This window comes from Echinococcus granulosus (assembly GCF_000524195.1).
Source record: "Echinococcus granulosus chromosome Unknown EG_S00097, whole genome shotgun sequence".
NCBI classification, from domain to species: Eukaryota; Metazoa; Platyhelminthes; class Cestoda; order Cyclophyllidea; family Taeniidae; genus Echinococcus; species Echinococcus granulosus.
Genome location: NW_020170477.1, coordinates 29,144 through 54,392, shown reverse-complemented (window position 1 = coordinate 54,392; position 25,249 = coordinate 29,144). Strand labels below are relative to the sequence as shown.

At 41.3% G+C, this 25,249-nt stretch overlaps 2 protein-coding genes across 2 annotated transcripts; one reads left to right on the top strand and one right to left on the bottom strand. All coding sequences in view use genetic code 11, as the record gives it.

Moving 5' to 3' along the window:
- Positions 1 to 6,606: 6,606 nt before the first annotated feature.
- Positions 6,607 to 19,372, top strand: EGR_08131 (Deoxyribodipyrimidine photo-lyase; the record flags this gene model as incomplete). Its single annotated transcript, XM_024497380.1, has 9 exons — positions 6,607 to 6,850; positions 6,943 to 7,088; positions 8,416 to 8,670; positions 10,576 to 10,725; positions 13,142 to 13,349; positions 16,780 to 16,932; positions 17,642 to 17,930; positions 18,327 to 18,501; positions 19,235 to 19,372. 9 exons carry the CDS (start codon positions 6,607 to 6,609, stop codon positions 19,370 to 19,372), a joined length of 1,758 nt encoding a protein of 585 aa, XP_024348176.1.
- Positions 19,373 to 20,618: 1,246 nt separating this feature from the next.
- On the bottom strand, positions 20,619 to 23,134 carry EGR_08130 (ATP-dependent RNA helicase DDX3Y; the record flags this gene model as incomplete). The annotated part of the gene is made up of 7 exons (XM_024497379.1): positions 20,619 to 20,823; positions 20,894 to 21,129; positions 21,168 to 21,385; positions 21,423 to 21,712; positions 21,745 to 21,998; positions 22,034 to 22,744; positions 23,090 to 23,134. The coding sequence occupies 7 exons, from the start codon at positions 23,132 to 23,134 to the stop codon at positions 20,619 to 20,621; spliced, it is 1,959 nt and encodes a 652-aa protein (XP_024348175.1).
- Between the last annotated feature and the right edge of the window lie 2,115 nt (positions 23,135 to 25,249).

Here is a 25,249-nt window from a genome sequence, read left to right as displayed (position 1 = left end):
GCAGACACAAATACCACATAATACCTACATACCGAAAGGGAGGTAGAGAAATATGTTTTTGATTTGCGCATCAGGTCAACAGTCACATGAGTGGATACCCAATAAGGAAATAAAAATGAGGAAAAGCCAATTATCCTATCAAATAGAGGTGGAAACACATCATTACGCAGAGGATTTAAGATCGTATATCAAATGTTCGCTCGACCTTTCAAAATAATTTTTTTTATTTTGTGATACCGCAAATCGCAAAGATATCTAGAGATTCGGCAGACAGGAGTCGCCTAGAAGTTTCACTTATGAATTAGGGAACAAAGTGAGCCCTGTCCTTTTCTATCGTCAAAATGAGAAGCCACGAATAAGTAGGCACGACTTGTCTCCTTCCTACAGCACCTTCTTATGCCAAATTGTTCTTTATGAACCAGATCTGTAGATGAGGAGAAATATCTAAATAAACGGCTGCAAATGAACAAATTTGCACCACGTTTAGTGATGCTGCATTCTGAGGGAGGGGTTTGCTCGTCTTAGACGAAATTGTAGTATTTCTCGGGTACTTCAGAAGCCTGTTTGGGACATTTAAAGAGTTTCATCGGTTACAGACAACATTGGATCATGCCCAAATACTTCTAGTGCCTCATTAAACCTTTTTCGTGCATTGAGGATCAAATTGCTTACTCCACTGGCCTGTTACTCATCAGTTAAAAGGTGTGGCAAATGTTCATTCCGGTTTCGGTTACTGCTAGTGTCGAGACCACTGAGGAGGCCAGTTTCAAAACTGGGGTGTTGATTAGACCACTTGAAATTACGCAGTGGGTTCAACTGCATGACAAGAAACCGAAGTTGTCATCAATGTGGCAGCCATAGCTGGAATTGAGCTGCAAGAAGTACGCGGCAAATACCTGGTCTGTAGGGCAAAAAGAGGACCCCATTTTAACACCTTGGTTTATGAAAAAGAAATAAACTTATGCTCAAGTCCTAAAAATGCACCATCAAATGACAGCAGCATTTAACTCCGTAAAGGATGACGTCGCCTTCGATGACTTAGGTGCACATAGTGAGTCACCTATCGGCAGCTATTAGCTGAGTGTTCGCACTCTCGCTTCCAGCCCTCATAACGCCATACAGCAACTCATAGATAGAAGATGCTTTGTTAACTGGCACGTCCACCTAGTTCACCTCCCCTGTGAGTTGATAAGACGATACTTGCATTCCGTTGTATCGCTTTGGCGGCAGGAGAGACACTAGAGGATTCTCAGCCTCAAGATGCGCGTATCGTCTTTTGGATTCTGCAAATCCACATATGGGAAATGTATTGTCAGACCCGTGTTTCCTTTTCACTTTCTACGCTCCGCCTTCACAGGTTATGCCCCCCTCCGTGCCGAGATTTGGCAATGTTTGAGGAAAAGCGTTTTGACCTAATCTCGCGGCGTTACCAACACAATTTGACTAAGTTCACGGAAAGGAATGCAGATAGGATAATGAATGGGCAGATTGCAATTACAATTTATGGTCTACACATGACACTAGCATCTCCACTAAAGGCCGTTTATGTAAATGGGCAATAAATTTCAGGACAGATACCAGATTTTAGAAGAACCCATCACAGTCACTAAGTTAAGATCAGTCCAATAGTTGGAGGACAGTATTGGAAAACGTTCCTTTCTCTGTTAACAACATTTGGCATTTCCTTTCATTTTTCACACAGTAATTCAACCAAAATTATCTGTTAAATTAAATATCCCAATTTCACTCGTGAATGGTTACAACAAAAAAGTGATTTTGGTAGTAATGAACTTCGAATTGAAATTGATGGTGTTTATATCCTACCTATCAGACGCAGCATCAGGAGGCAGCAAAATGAATCAAGTTGTAGTTCATTGTGCAAGTGTCTCGCCTCCACTTAGCTCTAAAAACATACGTCTTATCAACTTGGAAGAGGGATTTATTCTTGACACATTCAACGTTTGGGGGACATAACCGTGGGAAAATTGTGGCTGCCTCCATATTAGGAAGCATAAGGACAAATGTGGGTTGGTATGTAGTTGTATTATTGAGACATGGATCACCATGATTTAAAGTTATGGAGAAGAGAAAAACAAACAAAAATATGGAAAGAGACAAATAGTTTCTGTCGGGGAGGAAAAAATGGGCCTCAATTGTTCGTTTATTTACACTTTAACTGCGATTAAATGCATATAAATGGGCATCATTGGGATCGAAGATTGAGTGTTCTTCCTTGATTCCGCTTCACACACCATTCACTGGGTGTGGATTGGCTGAAACAAGTGGAAATCTCAAATATAGACTGGGTCAATGAGACCACTGAAAGCGTTATCCGTTCATCATCATGCAGCATAAGTGATGGAAAAGAAATTGAAAACATTGACCAGTAAGAATCGTCACTTATGACACTGGATCGAATGAAACAACATAGCAAAGCACCTGTTTAGAATATCATTGATATAATTGGGTGAATGATTTTCGGATTAAATAATTATGTAGAACAACTTAATTTATTCCCTGCATTTTGGAAATCAGTAGGGATTAACAGATTTAATGATCTATGAAATGGGAATTATTTGTCATACTTTGTTTTCAAAAGATTAGTAGCGTCTGTCATTTTCTGAAAAATTAGACTAATGCCCAACGAAAAGGCTGATTCTCAACTAAAACCTCGAAATCTACTTCATCGAGTAAATTACGACGCACCATTACAAGTGATATTCGAACAGTATTTAACCCTTTGGATTTTTTTAGTAAGAAAATTTTGTATTGACATCTGACTTCAAGTCAGAAAAAGCCGACTTTTTATGTTTGGACCGCTTACTCCAGCACAATGCCTTTCCTTTCCTCATGGAGTGCTTACATCAGACCAGCGAGCTGAGCTTACTGCATACCTGCGTGTCCAATGGGGAAATGAGGCGACCCGCAGAAAAAATGTCGATTCGTGGACTCCGCACACAGTGGATGTCACATGTCGGGGGATAATCTGGTCCACCAATCACACCAGAGGAGGGAGAGCTCGCTCATGCTTCTGATTGGGCAAGATTGTTTGTAAGTCAAATAGGGGGAATTTTATGCGAGAAGCGTTAAATAATGTCATGTGGGGCAAGTAGTTTTTATTTTGACAAAATAACTGGTTGTGGAGAATTCATTCAGCTTAACTGTATTCGCGCTTAACGACACTGGTTCTTCAACCTCCGCGTAGTTTGTCCTTTCCCCCGGGGTGTGCGGTCAACCAGACGTGCCAAGAATTTCCCATTGCTTCTATACATTACTAATAAGCCTGCTTTCACATCGACTCATCCATAACGTCTTCCGAGAAGACCTAGATCGTCGGGAAATTGTAAGAATTGGCGAGGTAATGGTAAAGAGGAATGTTCGAATAACACATTCAGTATTAAAGTGATAAAGCTCAGTGATTCGGCTTTATCCTTAAAAACTACAGTAATTAAAAATATAAATGTCTTGTATGCACTTAAATTTTGTAAATAGAACAATCTTTGCTGTAATTTTTGTCTGAGAAGAATGCGATTTGCCAGCAAGTGTGTTAAAATCAGTCCTGAAAAGTAAAAGTGGTTATTTGCCCTTACCAGAGTGCTTCGTTAATCTAGTAATAAGCCGTTAAAAAGTTCACTTGATTTCATCTTTACGATCCCGGTGGAGCATATTTCAAACTTGGATCTAGAAAATCGCCAACGGACAGAATCACAGGCTTACTGCACGTTGATTGTAAGGCTACTTACAACTTCCCCATGGAAGTCTATGACATTATAATGGTGGAAGCTTTAGCAAATTTGCTCCAAAAGGGCAAATAATCCGATTTTGCTGCTGAGGATTGTAAGTCAAAGCACTTGAAAAGGTAGGCCGCTGCTGTGGATGGTTGAATTTGCTACTACTTACAATAAAAGGTTTATCAAAAAAGCGTTGGCTTTCGGAAACCAGACCAAGCCCATGTTCTACGCAGTAGCTAGAAGTGGAAAGGGTGAGAGTAAATTTGAACAATTCGCAAGCTCCAGAACACGAGACCTCATGTTGCCGAATGTTGAGAATAGTTCAATCAGACATCCGAGTAAGATTAAAATGTCAACCCCTACCAGAGTGGTGAGACGAAAATTTGACTCAGCTCTGAGGTATTTCTTGATACTGACCTCTTCTCAAAAGGTTTTGGCTTTGGGCCGTTAGGTCCATGATACACCTACTGTTATCACTTAAGGACGTCGTCCAGCAATAAGCAGCATGTTGTAAGTCAATCTCGAGGTAGTTCACTCAGAAGGTGAGATGGGTGATTCCATCGAAATTTTGAGATGTCCAATGGTCTAATCTGTAAACACTCCTTTTATCTAAGGAAAGTAATCTAGTAATGATGCTCTATTCATAATACTAAACTTGAAAATCGAAATATGGTGGGAACTTTGTTTCCGTTCTGATAGATTCCTCTCCCAACTAAGAGGGTAACCAAGGCGATTTAGTGAAGCTCCGTAGTGTACGAGGTTAGCTCTTAGTATAATAGACGCCTATATGTCGTGTTATAACATACCATTATGAGGTCGCACTTACCTCAGAACAGATTGCATGCTGTGTTGACTTTATCGTGGTTGCGTTAAATGCGCAAAAAGGACAAAAATGGATGCTATTTATGAGGGTGGTCAATTGAGCACAGCTTAATGCCACAGGTCTTCACCAAGACCCTGACTCATCGTGTTTAATGCAAAAATAGTGGATTAAATGAATGTACCAGTTGAGTAAGTTCAAAATCCATCATTATTTTATTTCTAAAATATTTATACTATATTTCATAAAAACGGCCTTCAGCAACAAAAATAACAATCGGTAACCGTGTTCAAGCGAAAACAGTCAAAAAGAGGCAAGAAATAATCGCATGTTTCAGTATCGGGGTGTGGCACTCAAATCACTGGAGTACAAAATGATTACTTCGTACATTCATTAAAAACCACCACAACCCTCTAATGGCAACGCCTGATGTTGAGTGTTTGAATAATGATACGTACGTTGTGCATAACGAATCTCACCCATAATCTAAGTTGTTAACAATAACAGGAATGTACATTATTTTATCACGTTGCTAGCAATCCGCTTTGGTGAGTTTCAAATTCCTCGGCAATGGCATTGGTTCAAAAGGCAGTAAGTTTAACCACTATTTAGCCGCACAGATCTTGGGTATTCTTGAGATGCATTTCTATCTTGGAGTTATAGTCTTCCAGCCATATTTGTAGCCCCAACTCCTGTATAGTGAAGAAAGTTAGCTCTCCAAGCCTAGAATCTTAAACCTTCCCCGCTTTAACAATGGATCGTCTCCCACAATGTTGTGATTCATTACATCGTCAGGTGTGATTCATGGTGCTAGAGAATCGTGAGGGTTTTTCAACTTCAGAACGGGGCTTTGAAACAAGTGAATATGCCGTAATGAGCTCAGCGTTCCTCTCTTCCACATCTGCTTTGATAAACATGGAACGGACTGGCTGGTTGAGAGATGATATCTCGCATTAGATAAGTGTTACAAAATAGGAGCCAGAGTTCGCTTCATTGCCATAGGTCACTAATGCCTGCTCAGTCACGGAGTTGGCATGTTCTGACCATTTCTCAACTAAAAGGCGCATTTACATAAATACGTACAACAATACTTATATTATGGTAAGCTTGTTGTTATTCATGTCCGTGCGATAGCTTTAGTTATAAGCGTAAAATAGTCAGGAATGTGCGTTCAGTTTTATGGTTTAACTAAATTTAGCTATAAACTGGAAGGGCTACGATTTGCCTTTTTCTTAACAAGAACCCCTTATATTCATACAAGTCTATTGTGGAGTTTGAGCTTTGTGTTTGGTTAATCCAATCTACTGCGGAGAAATGATGCATGAATATTGTAAGTAGAACACGAAGTCGATAAATAGTCTAAGCCATGCCATAATTAAGGACATGATAAAACAAACCTTTTTGTACAAACAAAGTACTTTATATTTAAGCGCTAAAAGTTTATTTTTGAAAATGCTGTTTGTTTCTGGGATTTGTTTGAATCGACCGCCCGGTGGATTTATGGTACTCTTACCTTGAACTTGCGGACGCAGAGGTCAGTGAATTTGTTGTTCTTTCCACTTTTATACACAGGGTTCGCCAGTGGGAATAGCTTTCTTGGATCTGCTTATTTGGTACTACGCTTTGTATCCACATCTCGCGTGTGAAAATAGTGGTTTTTGCATGCATTATATGAGGAGTTAAATCGCGTAATTCCGAGCTTAGTGATGGATAATTGTTTTTTCATCTCTATCTTTAATGCATTCGTTTAAGGTAGTGCTCTTGACGATTTTGAGTGCTTATCTCCCCATCTGAGCACTTTTATCTAGTCTTCCTAGCAAGTTGTCACTACATGAGGTACATTTTTGTGACTCCCCCTCGTTGTGAACCACTAGCACAATTATTTTGACACCTTGTTTTAAGTTGGGCGAGGTTAATTTTAGCATCTATTAGTGCGCAGAAGATATCCACTTAATGCGGTCGAACTCAGGTTCTTGTTTTTGTGGTTGTCTGATTCCAGTGCAATCCATACATGTTTCTGTGTTCTTTTGGATCGCTTGTAAGGTAACTGTAGAAATGCCTGCTAAGTTGAGTACAGAAGATTTCTCGAAATGGGTGGAACGAATCAACATCAACCGAGTGGAAAGTTGTGGCAAGTCCGTGGCCAGCTATCCCTTTGCCGCCTGTCGTGTCCGGCTTGTGAGTGGGACAAATGAGTTTAAAAGTGTTGCAGAGACGAATTTGGACGACATATCTGGAGGAGTAGGTTCATGCAGAGGCTGCATTGTCTACTGGATGAGTCGTGATCAGCGCATCCAGGGTGGGTTTGAATGTATTTGAATAATCCCATTCCACTGTTGTGGGCTAACTTTGTTTGCGAAGCGAGGCATCGTGTCTCTAAAAATTTTGCAGACAATTGGGCCCTGCTCTTTGCTCAACGAATCGCTTTGAAGTTTTCGGTGCCTTTACACGTCTGCTTTAATCTGGTCTCATCATCTGCTCTACGAACTCGCAGACATGCCAGTTTCCTCTTGGAAGGTCTTGCTGAAATTGAAAAAGTGAGTAATACACTAGCCATGTTCTTAGTAGTCCGTCTTTTGCTTAAAGTGCACTCATTTTAAGCTAGAATCTAATCTCAAACTATTTTTATCATGAGAAATTACCAAAAGCACTTACTAATGAACCAGTTGTTACTACTACTAAATGAAGGTTATTGTTATTAAAATTTGCCTGTTTCTAATATCTGGTAGTGTTTTACTTGATCTTAATAATTATTTCTTCCTAAATTATTGAGAAATTGTTGAACTGTTTCAAATGGGGACTGCAATACCAATACCGAGAAAACGATTGGGATAGGAACTCTGCTGATGCAGCGGTAGCGGTGACGGTGGAGATTAATGGATGAATTATTGCTGAGTTGTCGAATCGCTTCATCAGAGGTGTTTATATTTAGGTTTGATTGCTTCATTTTGTCCCAATTCGGGAATTCGTCTCTCTTCTTCGGAACAAAGCCCCCTAGAGCCGTTAATGGGAATGAGCCCTTCAGCTTTGTTTAGAAACTTCGGATTTATATTAGTGACGTTATATGCGCGTAATAAGAAAGTTTACTCAGTGCAACAAGCACGAATTGGGCAAGTCTGAACGAGTTTGACCGACTATAAGAGGGTCACAGGAACGTTGTTTCGTGTTCGCTTCCTTGCTTTGTGTCAAGACTGTTGCACGACTGGATTTTATTAATGTTTAAGTTAGTTTTCGGTTGGTCTCCTCTACAAGAGTCCACTTATCAGATGGGAGAGTGGTGGTGGGGGGAGGGGGGGTAAAATGTTGTTATGAGGTAACTGGAATACTTTCAATTTAGTTAGAAGTGCAAGATGGTTTAGGGAGATTCGTTCGTAATCTTCAGGATAGGTCCTGTAAGTGTTTAAGGGACCACTCTGAATTCGTCTTTAACATACTTCATGCCAAGTGAAGGAGCTATAGATTCATTATAAACTTCGAATCAAGCACTGCACTTTGGAAGGTAGTATGAAGAAAGGCAGAGTAAATTTTTAAGGTAAACTTTTAGTCTCTTACCTTTGAACAGGATGCTGTAATTGATGAACGCACTTTGGTTTCAACTGGGCGCAGTAAAACAAGGGATGAATTCCCAAGTCATCTGATCAGGAAATGCTATTTGCCGTGCATGTTGCGTCCTAGTTGCTCTTGAAGACATTTTGATGCATACGTAAGTGATGAACTAACCAAATTTAGTTTTGGTTGAGTCGGGGAAAACTAAAATCGTGCCCTGGCAATACAAACAAAACGAATATACTCGTCTCCTATGGGATTGTAACAAGTGGTCGTCGCTAAGAAGGTGTAAATAAATATGTTCCTTTTCATTTTAAGGAATGCAAGGACCTGGAGATTGGATTTCACTTGCTCCCTGTACCTGTCACCAAGTCGAAATCGGGAGTGAAACGCAGCGCTGATGGTAATGTCGTGCACCACGGTTCTGACACGGGGAAAGCGGAGCCGATTGTTGATGTTTTGAAACAGCTGGACGCTCGAGTTGTGGTGACGGACTTCTCGCCCCTCCGGGATGACCTACGTGCAGTGCAATTTGTCTCAAGCCATCTTTCTCAGGACATATCGCTGTATCAGGTTACTGCTACTTTACTATAATTGGTAGTTGTGTTAATGTTTTGGAGCATTGTGTCTGCACTGTGGTTGATAAACCGTAACAGTATATTTGTTTTACAAGTGGGGTTGTAGTTTGACGTGCATTTTGGTTCAGCGTGTCGAGTTTGTCGGCTGTTCGGTAGTCACCTTTTAAGGATGAGAATAAAACAAGGATTATGAACTCTTTTGTCTGCAATTAATTATGGCAAAGTTGGCAGTTTGGGGACAGTTGGATCTTGAGGGCATGTGACGGTAAAACAGCATCAGCTAATTGTTCTACGCAATACAAATGATGATTATCAAACACTACATTTGTGATAGCACACGTGTTTGTTTTGTTGCTAGTGAAAAATTCGATCGCAATGTTTTAACGAAAAATTGAAGCACCGGATAACCGTGTAAAAGTATGCATTTTGCACGATGATTTGGGACATTTGTCCATTTTCTTGATTATTTTAGCAAGAAATTGTCAACCATAAAGATGAGATGTTTAGTTGTGGACGAAATCTATATTTGTGATACGAAGACTCTCTAAGGCAAAGACAGAACGCTTTTATTGAAGGAATAATATCAAAGGAGTGAATAAGGAAGTTTCACAAAACGAAATTGCCTACGCCAGAGGTGCGTTGACACAGAAGCTATATTGAGACTCCTCCATCGCCCTATCCTACTTGAAGAGTTCCGTCTTTGGCTAACATCACTTTTGTTTGTTCACTGGTAGTTAATATCCTTGTAGAGGAGCAAATATGCTGATTTTTTGCCCTTTTAAATTAAGCTTTCTTTTGAATGTGGATGTGTTTTGTCAAAAATTTGTTGATTTCCGTCCAAATTAATCCAGTCGCTTTGGTGCAGTCCAGATTTGCTGTGCAACTGCAGAGGCATTGAGTGGGACTTAACTGTCAATCAGCTCGTTGTAGCCTTCTAAACCTCGCATAGGAGACATGTTCCTACATCATTTCATCTTAGAAAATGAACTATAACACAGTCAGGAACAAGTTTTATTGTCCATTTTCTTCCCGAAGCTGTAATGAATTACTAGAAACGCAAGATCTGTATTGTCTTAATGGTTAGAGTAGCTATGGCCCTGCTTTATAACACCATTCTGACTAGACCAATCATACTTTGATAAGGGATGAATACATAAAGGAGAAAGGGATGAATGACGCTGCGCGGCTATTGTAAAGGGTGCATCATGACAGATGCTGGGGCAAAAATGTAGCCTTTGGGAGTACACAGCTAAACCCGCTAAATAAAGTAAATAAGGGATCCATTTGAAATCAGAGCATTGAAAATAAAACGAAAGGGAGTTGTGGAAACGTGATTCCTTTGAATTTTCTGAATACAAACAAATCATCCACTCTTGTGTCAAATATCCACACCAGCACCCTGATACTACCCTCATTTTCAAATGCAATATTTTTCATAATTATCTTCATTTAGCTTTCAAACTAGAGGTTTTTAGGGTGAAGCAAATGAAATGCGTCAAGAATATGTGCAAGTTTTGGACCAAAAGATGATGCTCTGCCGCGTCTGGCCTTCCCGTTAGGCCATTGCAAGTCATGAAGGCCTGAAAGCAGGCACTATTTAACTTGGAAAGGGTTGAGGGACTGGTACTGCAGGTGGCTTGCTGAACATCCCACACCACCACGTAAGAGGCGGAATCGTGGGTGGCTAGAAAGATGTCAATTTGGTAAAGGCATAGATGTAATCCAGCAAGAAATTTGTTCAATTATTCCATTAGGAATGAGTATATAGATAGAACGATGAGGTGTGGTGAAAGAGACTTCGAATTTCATATCATGGAAAACTAGTCGGAGTCTATGTCTACTTCCGATTTATCAGCCTTATGTGTTCCCATAAACGCAAATATGGAGCAATTTATTGCAGGTGGATGCCCACAATGTGGTTCCAGCATGGTTTGCCTCGGACAAACTAGAGTACAGTGCGCGGACAATTCGTGGGAAGTTGCACGATAAGGCGAAGCACCTCTTCACCGATTTTCCACCTGTCATTCATCATCCAATCCCCTCCAAGTGGGTAAGTGATACTTCGTCTTTTGGACGCCTTGTCGGCCGGATAGCGATACTCTACCTACATAAGTGTCTGAAAGGTGAAGATTCTGAGTTGTACTTAGTCATGATGGTAGAGAATGATGGGGGGACAAGTACTCGAATTCTGCACTATCATTGTGGAGGTGAAATCGCAGGGAACCGAAAAGGTCTACATAGTGAACGATTATAGTGAGGATTCACTTATCTAGCAGTAGCGGCTATTCAATGCTAGCTAATTTAAGTTAGGACAGTGATGTGAAAAGCATATTGTGGAGTAGCGGACATGATGGGATTATTTGACGCCCAAATAGTGTGAAAAAGGTGGATAGCGTTTGAGAGATAAATGATGGTTTTTTTCAAATTGGCTCTGCTGTAGGCACCATGTTAATGTGACCGTTATGAACTGTAATTTACCTTTACTGTAGTGCAAAACCCTAACATTCTTGAGAGAGGTTTTGGGAGAAATCTACCATTTATTCATTCATTTTCGACTTCAAGCTGGTTTAATTAATTCACCAGTATTTGTGTTGCTCGCTTCACATCAGAAGGCATTCTGAGATGCAAGCCCAAAAGCGAAAGTTTAGAGCTATGCACCACTACCACTGAGTCGATTGCCCTGATCTGGGTGTCGATGTAAAACGTCGGCAATTTGGCGAATATAATATTCCGAGGTCTTCACAAGTGTATTCTTGGTCACTTTTCAACCTCGTCGAGCATTTTAAAGTAGGGTGGAAGTTAAATCACTGGTTAGGGGCAGTCCAAAATGAGATAACGCCATGTACATTACTCCATTTCCTTCTCTGTTGCCTGGTCTATGTTTTCGATAACTACTGTGGCGGTCTCTCGTGGACCTCGCATTCACCCAGAGGAGAGTGATATGGTGAAAGACTGATTCGTCGTTGATTGGAGATTAGCTTTTTTAATCACTCTCTGCTATTTTGCCTATTGTCTTCGTCTTAAATAAGTTTGCATTAGGATATATTTTCTTGCTGTTATAAGAGAAATACGTTGAAGTTAATACTCCTTGAGGTGTTGGCGTAGGATGATGCTTTGTTGAGTTGGAGGGTATCACAAGTACTTGTTAAAAAATGCACGGGATTTTGGTTGGAACCTTTTCAGTCTTAACTCATCTTGTTAAAAATACTTCCAGGCCTGTGCAAAGTGGTTGAAAGCATAGACGGGTCCTTTTAATAATTCTTGTTGACATTTTTCGGTTTGGTCCATCGAGATTTGCTGTAATTTGCTTTTTTGGGTTTCGTACCAGCATGATAGGTCTGTTCTACCAAGGGAAATTGCTTTGCGTTGTGAACAAAGTTAATCACACGGATTTTTCACCAAGTACGACGAAAACTATAATCGGAGTGGCTTTATTAGGTGTTTTTTCCTTTGCTATAAAAAACTCATATATGACTTTTGCTATTAGATTTGTAAACTTTGGACTACAAAGGGACTGCTTTTGAGACAGCTCTAAGCACAGGCAGTAGAAATGGTTACGTGGAATGCACATGGGTTTTCACGGTCTTCATTCAAATGCTCCCTACCCACATTCTGCGTAATTTTTCACACGGTTTACCGAGGTATAAATTGCTTAGTGAAAATAAATGCCAAATCTACAAATGATCTGCACTAGTTCTAAGCTGTCATACTTTTCTTCGATCCAGGTTTGGAGGTGTTTTGTACAAGTAAATTCGACTTTGAGCGTCTTGTGAGAATTTCTTGAATTTGTTTCAGAAAGTGGCTAATAATGTAGTGGTCGAAGAGTGCGAAAGAAGACTTAGACGATTGCAATCGAATTTATCCATCATTTGCATTTTTACCATCCTACTGTTGCAGAAGTTGATCGACGATCCTTGATATGGCCTATCTCCGAATAAGGCATAAGACGTAGGCATAATAAGGGTATATTATAAGTGCCAAGGTAGTATCATCCCCTCAGGCCACGCTTTTACCGCACTGTTTACATCAGTCCTGTAAGTGGTTCTGCGGACGCTTAAGATTATTTCAAGTGTTGTCACGACTCGCTGTTAGTGATTGCGTGGAAATAAAGGTTGATGAAAGTACTAAGATCTAAAGTGATTGCACTAGTTCTGCTGTTGTATCCCGACAGATTTATTTATCCACAATAGATGCCTGAATTCCCCAAGTTTTGGTACAGTGTTAATCCAGTGAAATCGAGATTGTTGTTCATTTGCAGTAGATTCATCGACGCTACCACCAATCAGCTTCCTTAAGGCACAGAGAAGTGGAAGTAGATTTATTATAAAGAAGACTTCTATCGAAGGTGGAATGAGCAGGGGCCCACATTGTCACCTCGAAGACCGGATTACGGGCTGCTGATAGTAGTAGTAGTGCACGCAGTTAATATAGCGGCCAATCTACCTCAGACATTAACTCCATTTCAGGAGGCAGTTGATTGGAAAGCGATTAAGCAGTCGCTGGTGGGCCTGGTGGACGAGTCCGTGGAACCCGTGACGTGGGCAAAAGGTGGTGCTAAAGCCGGCTTGTCGCAGTTGTTCTCGTTTTTGCATCACCGCCTGCGTGCTTACGCGACGCACCGCAATGACCCCACAAAGAAAGCTCTTAGCAATCTTTCGCCATGGCTGCATTTCGGTAAGTGGAACTGATTTCTCGTATTTAATCATCCGAATTCTTTTAATGTGGGCAATTGAAATGCAAGCATAAGTTAGCTATGTGGGTAGTAAGCTCAAGTTCAGTGACACTCGTGCTATTATCATTCAAATCTTAGTATTTGTATGATTGTGATTCTAGAGTAGTCTTTGTTACAATTGTATCCCCGTTTCCCTCTTGTAGATAATATTTACATATTGTAATGATTTCTCAGTACGACTAAGACTGCTTCCCAGTGGTTTACCACAACGTGAAGAAACAGGCGTTTTAAAATATTTTTCGCACATTGTTATGTGAGGTGTTTGGATGCTTTGAATCCCTCCAATCAGTTCCCACATGCCCCTGACGCGGCCGTCTACCTATCTCAAAGCCATGGCAACTCACGTTTCTTGCCACGCAAAGTAGTGTCTCACATCACATTTATTATCTCAAAGGCAATGTATTATGATGAGCCCTTCGAAAGTACACCTAACAAAAATAATGCGAATACCGTTGCCAAATGTGTGATGTGTAGTTCACGGTGACTGACACTGGCTATTTCTTGCTGCTGCTGTTGGTAGTGTTGCCACTTGAAATGCAAACCATGATATGTAGCGCATTAGCAAGCTCATGACGAACGGAACTGTTGGTCGTGATAAAAAGCAAGGCACGGATCGGCAGCCACAGTCCTCATTGTCTAATTCAAGATGCTATCAGTTAAACTCAGTATCCAGCATCGCAAGCCCAACGTTTACCGTGTGGTTTTGTTTGAGAGGGAAAACGGACGAAAAGACGTTAAAACGTGGTGTTGCTCGAAAATACACCTTATCAACGGTTATGTATAACGAAATCGACATAAGCTGATCCAAATTGTGGTTTACTTGACCAAATTATTTCAATTTTAATCGCATTACAAACGTTGTATAGTTATTTGATATCAGACGCATGCATTTAGATCGAATTACCACAGTTTCAATCTAAAAAAGACCAGTTTGGTAGGTTAGGTAGTTTATCTTTGGTTTGTTTTTTCCTTTAAAGGCGTAGGGGCATTGAAAATCAGAGATTTGAGATACATTGGGAACCTTTGGCAGGTACAGAACAATGCATATACACCCTAATAACCAACTTCATCTATTTGTAATTCTAACAGACCATGCCTCCTTGAAAGGAAGTTAGGCGACAACGGACTTCTAATTGTGCAATGAATTCATGGCTACGCAAATTGCTTGACTGTAAGGGTTAGAAGACCAGTTGCATAGGCAGCACGATCAGGACTTTGTTGTCATCAAGACCTATGCAAATGGAATGTAGAATGAGTTAGTGAAGGCACGGCAAACTGAAGTAGGGCGGTGGTGAGACATAAAGCAAATTCTATTGACAATGGGTGTGATGCGAGTAAACTCGATGAATATGATTATACATACATATATGTACACACAAATAGGTACCTACATACACCCATTTTGAAATTGGAATGTGCATGCAGACGTCAGGATTACACTGCCATGCGTAAACACGCACAAATAGGTGAAAACGATGGTGTGTGGGCTGACTGTGGCTGGATTCAGCTGTGTACTTGCTAAACACCACTTCCGTCTTAACGGAATGTGGCAATTCACCTTACTATTTGGATTGGTTTTTTTAAGTTATATGCAATGCCATCATTTATTGCTCTGCCCTTTTGGATCAGTACAAGCTCGTGTAATGTATTTTCAAACACTTGGTACTTCACGTTGTGACACTTCGAGGAGGCAGTTCTAGTTGCACTGGAACATCAACACAAGATGGAAACATTCTCTGACAGAGGGAAATGGAGGTAGTTTTGTAACTAAAATTACTCTAAAAGCATAACAGCTTAATTGCAAATATTTGGGTAATAGAAGCGCAATTGTCATGGAAGTTTTTTATTGCAAAAATTAAGTTATTATATCCCAAAAAGACTTACTCAAGATTGTATAGAGGTTGATTTTACTATTATTTTTAATGGAACCTTTGCTTAAACGAAGATGAGATTCTGCCGTACAGTTGTATTGGGAGGAAATTAAAAACCTTATTCTTTCCCCTGAAATTAAACCGCTTTTTTGTTAGCAACTATCTCTTGCCTAGTCAGTGTCAACAACGAAGGTGACCCATCACATTTGGCATCACCCAAAGAAGGATAAGAATTTCACGAGGGCTGCCAAATATGTGTAGAATCTGCAACATATTCCTTAAAATCCATTTAATGTAAAACGGAAGGCAAATTTGGAAGTACCCAACCCAACTCAAACTTTCGAGCACTTCAAGTTTTTTTTGCAAAGGCTCGATAGCACGAGTCAGAGGTCCTTGACATTTCGAATGGTTGGTCCTAAACAAAAAGTGGATTATGTTACATACTTTTTTATCGGAACCGCACATTAGGGCACATTTTGTTCCTAAAAAAGAAAACGTCCAATCACAACGTGCCTACTTTCGAGCAATCACTTACTCGCTAGTCTCCACTAGTCCCCTGGATTTTAGAGTTGATTCATTAACCACCGTGATCCAAATCACCGAGTAGAGAAAACCTGGCATCTCTTCGAATCAGAGAGATTAAGAAAAGTGTAATCAGGTGTTGGAAAAGCAATTACCAGGCGTGCGTGATTCGTGGGGAGAATACCTACACCACTTTTTCCTCGAATAGATAGGAAAATTGACCATCAAACGAGGTCGATCACGAATCTGCTTCGTGCCCCACCTCAAAGCGTAAGCCTTGCTTTGTTGTTGGATTAAAAAACAGGCTTTCAGGCCAATTTTGGCAAAATCATGCAAAGTTCAGCGCAGTTAGGCCTTATTCAAGCAAATCTCGTTGGATATACTAGAACCTTGGCCCAAAAACAGCATCGTGTCAGTAAAAGATTTCAACATACACTAATTTCCATTGTGAAAAAGTCTTGCAATCTTGGCACCGCAAAATAGGAGGGATTTAATTCACTTGAAATAAGCCTTGACATCGAATGAGAGGATGCAGCTGTCATAAAAAGTTTCAACACCTCTAATTGACATAAAAATATACACGATCTCTACCTTTTTTTGCAATATCAGTAAAAGAACTCACACAATCACTTGTTGGCCAGTCATTCTGGCGTGTTAGCCTACCTTTCTAACCCTCTTCTTTAGCCAAAACTCACACACCTTGAATTATAACCGTTTGTTATTGAACTTGAAAAGCCAAACGCATATTTCAGCACCTGCAGAGATGGAGGGAGGCATGCTCCAATTTCTCTGCCTATGATGCTTTTATCTGCAAAATCATTGTCAGGTGTAGGGGTCTGAAAGTACCTTTAATATCGACCTAGAGAAGTCCTAGGCAACTGACCGCACAGGCTGTGTCAAGACCAAGTAGCGGAAGGCTCTAAGAACCTGCATGTAGTTAACTGCACAATCATGAAAAATTACATTTTGTCTGCTTCAGGACATATATCAGCCCAACGTTGCTTGTGGGAGGTGAATCTACGTCGCAGTTTGCACAAAGAGTCCACGGACGCATTTATGGAAGAGGCATTCGTCCGACGTGAACTCTCCGACAATTTCTGCTACTATAATCCAAACTACGACTCCATCAAAGGTGATCATCTAGTGAAAAGGCTTTTTAAGTGAAACACCTCCACAGGAAGCCTAGTTTTATCATAATCATCATTAAGAGGAGGAGGATGGTGATGGAATAAGTTGTGTTGAGTAAATAAGTTAAAACAGTCTAGACTTGGATGCCGGTAGGTGATGCTTTTTGTTAAATTTAAAATTCCATTGGGAGAGAAATCTACTTTGTAAACAGCAATAGATGAAGACATCATGGCGATTAGGTGGTTATCTATTGGTTTGATGGAACTGTTCGTGTTATTTTTCCACAAGAGTTATATTTGCCACCTCCAAAGGACTTTTGCATGCAGAACGATTCTGACAAAACTGTCTTTGATGCAAGCAGAACTCCGAAGTACAGGCTTGAAGATCGAGTTGTGGGAAAGCGGAAAAACTTGCGTATCATGCTCGCAGATGGTTCTCATAATCTTTTGAAAGCTATCGTCGGTAAAATAAGCCTATGATGTTACTGCAATCGCCACTGATTTGAATTAAACAGCATTATTACACGAGACCCTTCATTGCATCGACGCCTGAAGCAAATCCACCAATGGTATACCTTCGCTGTTGTCGGCACTCGCGATAAATCTGTTGAAATTTCAGGCGCTAGCATTTTCAATGTTAACCCTACCCATATAAGTAATTGCGGTGCTGTAATTCCCCTAACACGAACCCATTGCTCTCTCTTAACTGCTAAGGAGCATGGTCCTGGGCGCAGGAGACGCTGAGAAAGCACGCTAATGACTTGCGTAAGCCATCGTACAGCGAGGAGACAATGGAGTCGGCGACCACGGAAGACGATCTGTGGAACGCGGCTCAACGCCAGCTGCGCCGAGAGGGCAAAATGCACGGATTTCTGCGGATGTACTGGGCCAAAAAGATCCTTGAATGGCACGCGGAGGGGCCAGAAAAGGCCCTACAACTGGGATTTCGTCTCGATAACCGCTATTCACTCGATGGAACAGATCCAAGCGGATATGTCGGCAAGTCTGCCTCCTTAACCTCTCTATCGTTTTACTCTTCTCCTTCCGAAAGGAGTTTGCCTTTCTCTTGCAAACCGAGAAGATGCGTCAGCTAACTGTGGATGGAACTGGGGTTTGATGATGTCGACAGTCTGAAATGAGCTTTATTATCGATCCGGTGAGGGGCTGAAGAATGAGCGATACAGGTGACAGGTGGAGGGCTCCACAACAGTAGCATGAAAAGCGAATAGCGAAACTGGAGACTAACGCAGTAAAATAAAGTGTTTTGAGCGCTATCATTCGAACGATGCTCAGCCTCTTGCGATGTGTAGAGGCATCATTTTTTTTGGCTGATGCTCTCTAACCACCATCGCGCATAAGTCAAAGTTGAATTAAGTAACTTTTCTGTTTGAGTCTCCAGTTTCGCCTCCCGCAGCCGATGCACCTCCCTTCGACGACCACGACGTTTCGAAATTGCATCTATCCGACAAAATCAGGATCTTGAGTGTGAAAGCAGCTTCATTGCTATAAACACACAAAGGGCCCGAGAAACCGTTGCCATCGACTGCATAAACCGAAATCCACGCCACCAGAACGTAAGTCAAAGCAAGAGAAGCTGAAGACTCGCAGCACCATTCCACCACACAGTACAAATCTTTGCAAAGCGCGTTACACTGATTGCCGCTACCATGGTGAATTGTTAGCGCGTGTTGATTTGACTTTTTACTTACACCATGACTCCTGTCCACACAACTCAGTGAGACTTCAATGATCGTATGAGTGAGGCTTACTGAATCAGGATGGTTCTAAGTGCTTTTCATGTTGCGGACATTTTCATCCTCTAGCCCTGAACAAAGCATATCACTTTACGTGAATGTGAGTGCTGACGTGTGCAAATTCGCGATTTGGCTGTCTCCACTACAAGCAGGCGCATGTTTGTGCCACAACCGCGCACACACGCACATACTACGCGAGTTGGACTTGTGTAGGATTGTCTACGCTACATCCTCGATGGTTCGCCGTATCCAGACCATAAAACTATCGCTGATTCATCCTGCGCTACTCTGTGCCAATTGGAGCCCAATCTAACGTTCATACTGTGATTCTCAAATTAAGCATTACAGTTTCCAAGTGGCGTGGTGCCTCGTAGACTTCGGAATGGGTCAGTGTTTTACGGTGAAGAATGCAGGCGGAGTATCTTGTTTTTCGCGTGCATTGGCATGACAGCCACACTTTGCTTGTTCATTGATGGAGACCCGGGCCCGATAATGACGCCAAGTTTCTTGCCTTTCAGGAGTGATGTGGTCGATTTGCGGGGTCCACGATCAGGGCTGGAAAGAAAGACCCATTTTCGGCAAAATTCGCTACATGAACTTCGCTGGTTGTAAGAGAAAATTCGACGTGGCAGCATTCATTAGGAGGTATCCCAGGCGAATGTGTACCTTATACACACTCGCACACAAGTGACGTCTCGGAGAGTTTTTCAACCCCATTTGACAACCTGTCTGAGAGCAAATTTAATTAGCATATTTTTTGACAAATAAAAAGGTTTGTATTTGCTCCCAGAGGCATTTTAGCAATTAGCCATCCAATCGGACGACATTCCAGGTCAGTCTACCGTAAATGGTATTAAAAAGCTATTGATGCGATTAAGCGTAAAATTCACCAACAAAAAGAGTAAAATAAGAAATTGAGTTATGTTTTTTCCCACCTACACATAAAGATGCAGGAAAAAGTGGCAGAAACATTGATAGGCAAAATAGCTGGGTGATTAAAGCCAACTACTATCCAATTCTCATGGTGTGACCATAAACCTCATTTGATAAAATCTAAGTGAATGGTGGAACAGCCATGGACTTATCACTTGCAATTGAAAAGGGGCAAACAGGCACATACAAGTAGCACAGCATCACACTCGAGAGATGTGCAACTGCTCGGGACCACTTAGAGAACATGATTTACGGCGCAACGCACCACAGCACGAGCCAATTTTTGGCGCAAACAAGCGATGAATGCGCCATTAGCATCGTCGTGCACATGTGCTTCTACTTTTGCTGGATCATTATAAACAGCGGCGTAGAACATATGCACCAAATGTGCACCCTGCGAGAAAACCCTGTTAGTAAAAGATGATTGCTTGAACTTCAAGTGTGGAAATCGAAGTCTCTAAATGAAATGCAACAAAAATTTTAAGTAGATTACATTCGTTCGAATCCAAAGTACACCAATAGTGGTCTCAAGTTCTGTCCATAAGATCACAAAGCTGGCTTTGCCTCAGATCCAGCACTGTTGACCATAACTAACAACCCATTCGGATCAAAGCCCCATTCAGGCGCGAATACCAAAAAAGGCTTGATCTTGATCCTCCCACTGAGCGGTACTCCAAAGGTAGCCCCAGTGTGACCGACAAGATCGAAATGGTGCCCATTAAAAGACAAGCACATTTTCCAACCTTTACATTTTATTGAAAACCGCTCGATAAAAAAGACAACTTCAACTTTAAATGCTAAGAAATATATCGGCGGCAACGTCAGAACTCCAGTCGCCACCAGGAAGGGTGAAATTCTTCTCTGTGATTGTATATATATAGTAGCAAGAGAAGCGATTAAGACTTAAAGTTCGGAAAAAATGGCGAAAAGTAAGTATGGGAGCAATGCTGATAGTGACCAGTATATTCGCAGCCAGAATGGACATCGAGGCAGTAAAAAAATATCTAATCGTTAGACCACCAGTCCACACGATCGTTTCTCGAGCGACCGCCACCGCTACCACTGAAATTTGAGTAGCCGCCTCCACCATTGAAATTCATCATTCCTCCACCCGAATTGCCATAGCGACAGCCAAAACCTCCACCGGACTGCGCTCCACCACCACGGCCATGTTGTTGACGGTAGTCACGGCCGCCGAAACCACCACCTCTGGAAAGTTATAGTATGATATAACGGCTATTTATTGACACAGAATTAGCATTTACAAAATAAGACTGACCGGCGTCTGCCTCGATTAGACGGTTGATGACGAGTCGGTTCCTCACCGATGGACCTCAACCATTGAGGAACGAACTGATTAACCTCTTCTAGTCGTTCAATCAAGTCGGTTGCCAGATTACGATTCTTGTCGTTAAAGAATGACGTCGCTTTCCCCAAATTTCCGACTCTTCCAGTACGCCCGATCCTGTGAATATACTCTTCAATGTCTGACGGAAGATCGTAATTGATGACGTGCTAGAAAAACGGGTAAGATAACTAATATAAACTCTTACTTTAACATCGGGTATATCTAAGCCTCTAGCGGCGACGGCCGTTGCGACAAGTATCGGTGTTACACCCAAACGGAAGTACCGAAGCGCCAATTCACGATCTTCCTGAGTGCGGTCACCATGAATGCTGGCGACAGAATACTTTTCCTGGTACAAATATTCTTCCAAAGCGTCAGCACCTCGCTTAGTTTCCACAAATATGAGGGTACGATCCCCGGGATCTAAAAAGTCATTAATTACAGTAGCGAAACAACCTACCTGAATCTGCAAGAAGATCGACGAGAGCATCTCTCTTCTGGCTTTCGGTAACCCAAAGAAGAGTCTGTGTGATATTCTCACTTGTACTTCCTACTCTTCCGACTGTCAAGAAGACGTAGTTACTCAGGAAGTCTTGGGCTAAGATTTGGATCTCCTTGGGGAAGGTGGCGGAGAACATCAGCGTCTGTCTAGTCCCACACGGCGGCATGTGATCCTGCTCAACAATACGCCGAATCTGTTGCTCGAAACCCATATCAAGCATTCGATCGGCCTCATCCAATACAAGAAACCTTAACAAAAGTTACTAGTTACCGAATAATACCTAACATGATTGAGGCCGATTTTGCCGCGCTCTATCACATCCAGCAAACGTCCAGGAGTTGCGACTAAGAGATTGCAACCATATGACAACTCAAGAAGCTGTTTTCGCATATCGGCCCCACCATAAACGACGCATGGCCTGACTTTGGATCTGTATGAGAACTTACGGGCTTCGTCATAGATCTGAGATGCAAGTTCTCTTGTTGGAGCAAGGATCAAACCGACAGGGAACTGTTTCCGCTTGTTCGTTTCAAGCTAAATTCTGGTTAAGTTGAGTTATGGAGACCTACACAGGCCGAAATGGAATGGCCGGGACCTTGCTCAAACATGGTATTCAAAATGGGAACTAAAAAGGCAGCCGTTTTTCCGGAGCCCGTTTGTGCACACGCCATTAGATCTCGTCCGGCAGAGATTATGGGAATGGCGTACTTCTGAACTGGGGTAGGGCGGGAGTACTGAGAGCAGGTAATATTATCTCGCATTATATTCGTAAGGGCGAGTTCGTCGTAGGACTGAATGGGAGCTAAGTCATTAACATTGGGACCAGAGACTTTGGCTTGAATATTATCGTAGAGATCGAAGTTGATGCCCGTGTTAACTTTGTGAAAAAGTTCTTTTTCAAGGCGTTCGTTACGAGGCAACTGTTGTGACCAATCAACGGAACCACTTTCATCATAAGAGCGCCGTGAGGATCCACCAAAGCCAGAATCTGGTCGTCTGAAGCCCCTATCATAATTGTATCCGCCACCGTTGCGATTGCCGTAAGCATAACTTCCACTACCACTAACTCCACCACGGCCTCGACCACCACGACTGTAGCTGCTATCGTAACCTCCCCGACCACCACCATAGGCTCCACGGCTCCCACCACCATAGCGGGGTTTATCGTTTTCAAACCCACCATTGTAATCATACCCGCCACGTAGATGCGGAGGCACGTACTTTCGCTCTAGCTCACTTGGTTCAGAAACTGGGCCATCAGCTACACGAAGATTTGAGAACTAAAAATGAGACATACTACACCTGTACAGTTAGAAAATAATCCCAGCTATAATAACTTTGACCACAAAGATGGGCCCATTTTAGAGTAAATTTAACGACGATCAGATATAATGCAAACAAGAAATACAATATACATATTTCCAGAGCATCAAATCTTCAGTGCCGTCCAGAACCACCAATACATTTTAAATTCAGGTATAAACATGAGGAAACGAGAAAAATAACTTTAAGAGAAACACCTAATAAGTACCACAACGACGCAAAAAAAAACCAGGCAAACAAAACATTAAAGACACTAACTCCTCAACAGTTGGAACCACCCAAGCATGAAACAAAAGGCTCACCTTATCTTCAATTTCTCGATCATTCTGAACGCAATCATAAGACATAACGACAAGAGGCGATATGCGAGCAAGCACCTGCGTATCTATTTCCCGGGGCACCAAGCAATGGCGTCCACTTAAACAAAATTTTAACGCAAAAATTTTAAATGTTGTGCTCAGAAAAGACTCAGTAAATCATGCATATTAGCAGTTTCACGAATTTTGTATGATTTTTAGTCTAAAAAAGGCTGATACAGCCAAACTTTCAGAATTTTAAAAACATTTGGACAAAACTATAAGGATACACACAAAGAAGGTCCGTATATGCCTAGTTAGTTTTAGAAAGCACACATAAATTCGGTCTGCTAGGAACCATAGGTTTTTAATCAAAAGGCGGCGTGACCGCTTGAGATGAGCAACTAAAATTTCGATCTTCATATTTTCAGGGAAAACTCACATTTTCATAATGGACAAAAATTGCCAATAAAATATAGCATGCCCTCAATAACTACCCTCTTCTTTAGGCAAATGAATTTAGATGACCAAATTGGCTAGGGGTTTCAGGTAATTTGTGCAAGTTGAAAATGGTACGCAGTAGCTACCATGCCTGTGTGGAAGTGACAAGGTTCTCCTACAAAGCGATCGAAAACTAAAGCAAAGGTAAGAGATTTAAGGAGTGTCCACATTGTTTTCGAATTCAAAACATATTTTAAGAATCTTATCAAGATAGTTCTCCCGGAACCCAATTATAGAAAAAAGTTGCTTTAAACGTGTGTCCTAAACCTTAGTTTTCGTTTAAGTTTTTATGTAACAAATGATGAGGACCGTGCAGAAGCCATCTAAATAATGTCAAAAAGAGACCCTTCCTTGAATTTTGTAAGTCTCTATTCAAGGACTTTAAAAAAAGCTGGAGTGTAAATAGCACCAAACTACAATGATCCTATTTTTCCTAAATGAAATAATTTTACCAATGGGCCATGGTAATGACCACTCCGCTACATTCACACCGGGGAAGGGGGCATAATAACTGTGTGGATAAGACCAACACGGTTTTGACACTGGCCATCTGATATCTAGCTATTCGTATTTGCATACAGGCTCTCTCACGCTGTCCTGGATGTGCAGCTAAAAGTACGTGCAAACTTCAAATGGACTATGCCTTTGTCGAAAAGCTTGGACTTCTCTCTTATTTGTCAGAAGTTGGAAAATGGAACAGCTATCCTGTTGCTACTACAGCAAACAATCCAGTACATGGTCTACAACTTGACATGTTATTTTTTGTCATAAATAAACAGCATGAGGAATGCAGAGGGATTCTTATGAAGCAGAACCATTAACTTTTATAACCCTGGATAGTTTTCTTTTTCATCTGCCTCAGCAACATCTTTGTCCGGTTCCATCAACAAGGTCAAATGTGAGAAGAAGGTCAAGGTGAATCGTGTGCAGCTCGTGTGTACGAAAGTTGTTGACCATAATTACAAGCCTATATAATTACAAACTATTTCACAATCCACTTTTAACTCTCTTCAATAAAAGGGTTTGCATGGGATAGGTTGTGTAATTATCTGTGTAAAGCCTTATAACTAAGAGTAGTTTTAAGACTTCCTAAAATTAAGAATTATTTTCCAGAACAAAATAGCGGTGTTAATCTATGCTCCCTTATTTTTAACCAAAAGATTTTGTAGTGTCCTGAGTCTTCCCTAAAGTTCCAAGAAGTTACAACAACGTAACAGAAAATATATTACTAAAGTACAGAAGGACTGAGACTACTGGCTTGGCCCGAAAGCTATGCCGGTGAATAAAAGTACAGTCTGCGGAGGCTTAAGTACTCGTGTAATCAAACACAGAGAAGGACAAATTACCAAACCCTTACAACTTATTGAATCGTAATAGGTAAGTAGCAGCCACCAAAGATTAAAAATTAGTTTTCTACCCCATTAATGGTTCTACCCAAAAGCACCCTAAAAGCCTGAAGATTGGATCTATTTATTCCTGCTCGCATTTTAACATTAAATTCGGTACCAGATACTTCAGTTACTAGTGCATGGAATGTCACGCCTTTGAGAGCATCAACTAAGGCTACTAAGGTAACTACTGTAATACGATAGTGGTTTATCCCTCGGTTCTGGTGAGGCGCCACTTTTGGACTTTGAATTAGCCCCCTTGTACCTCGCTGGGTGG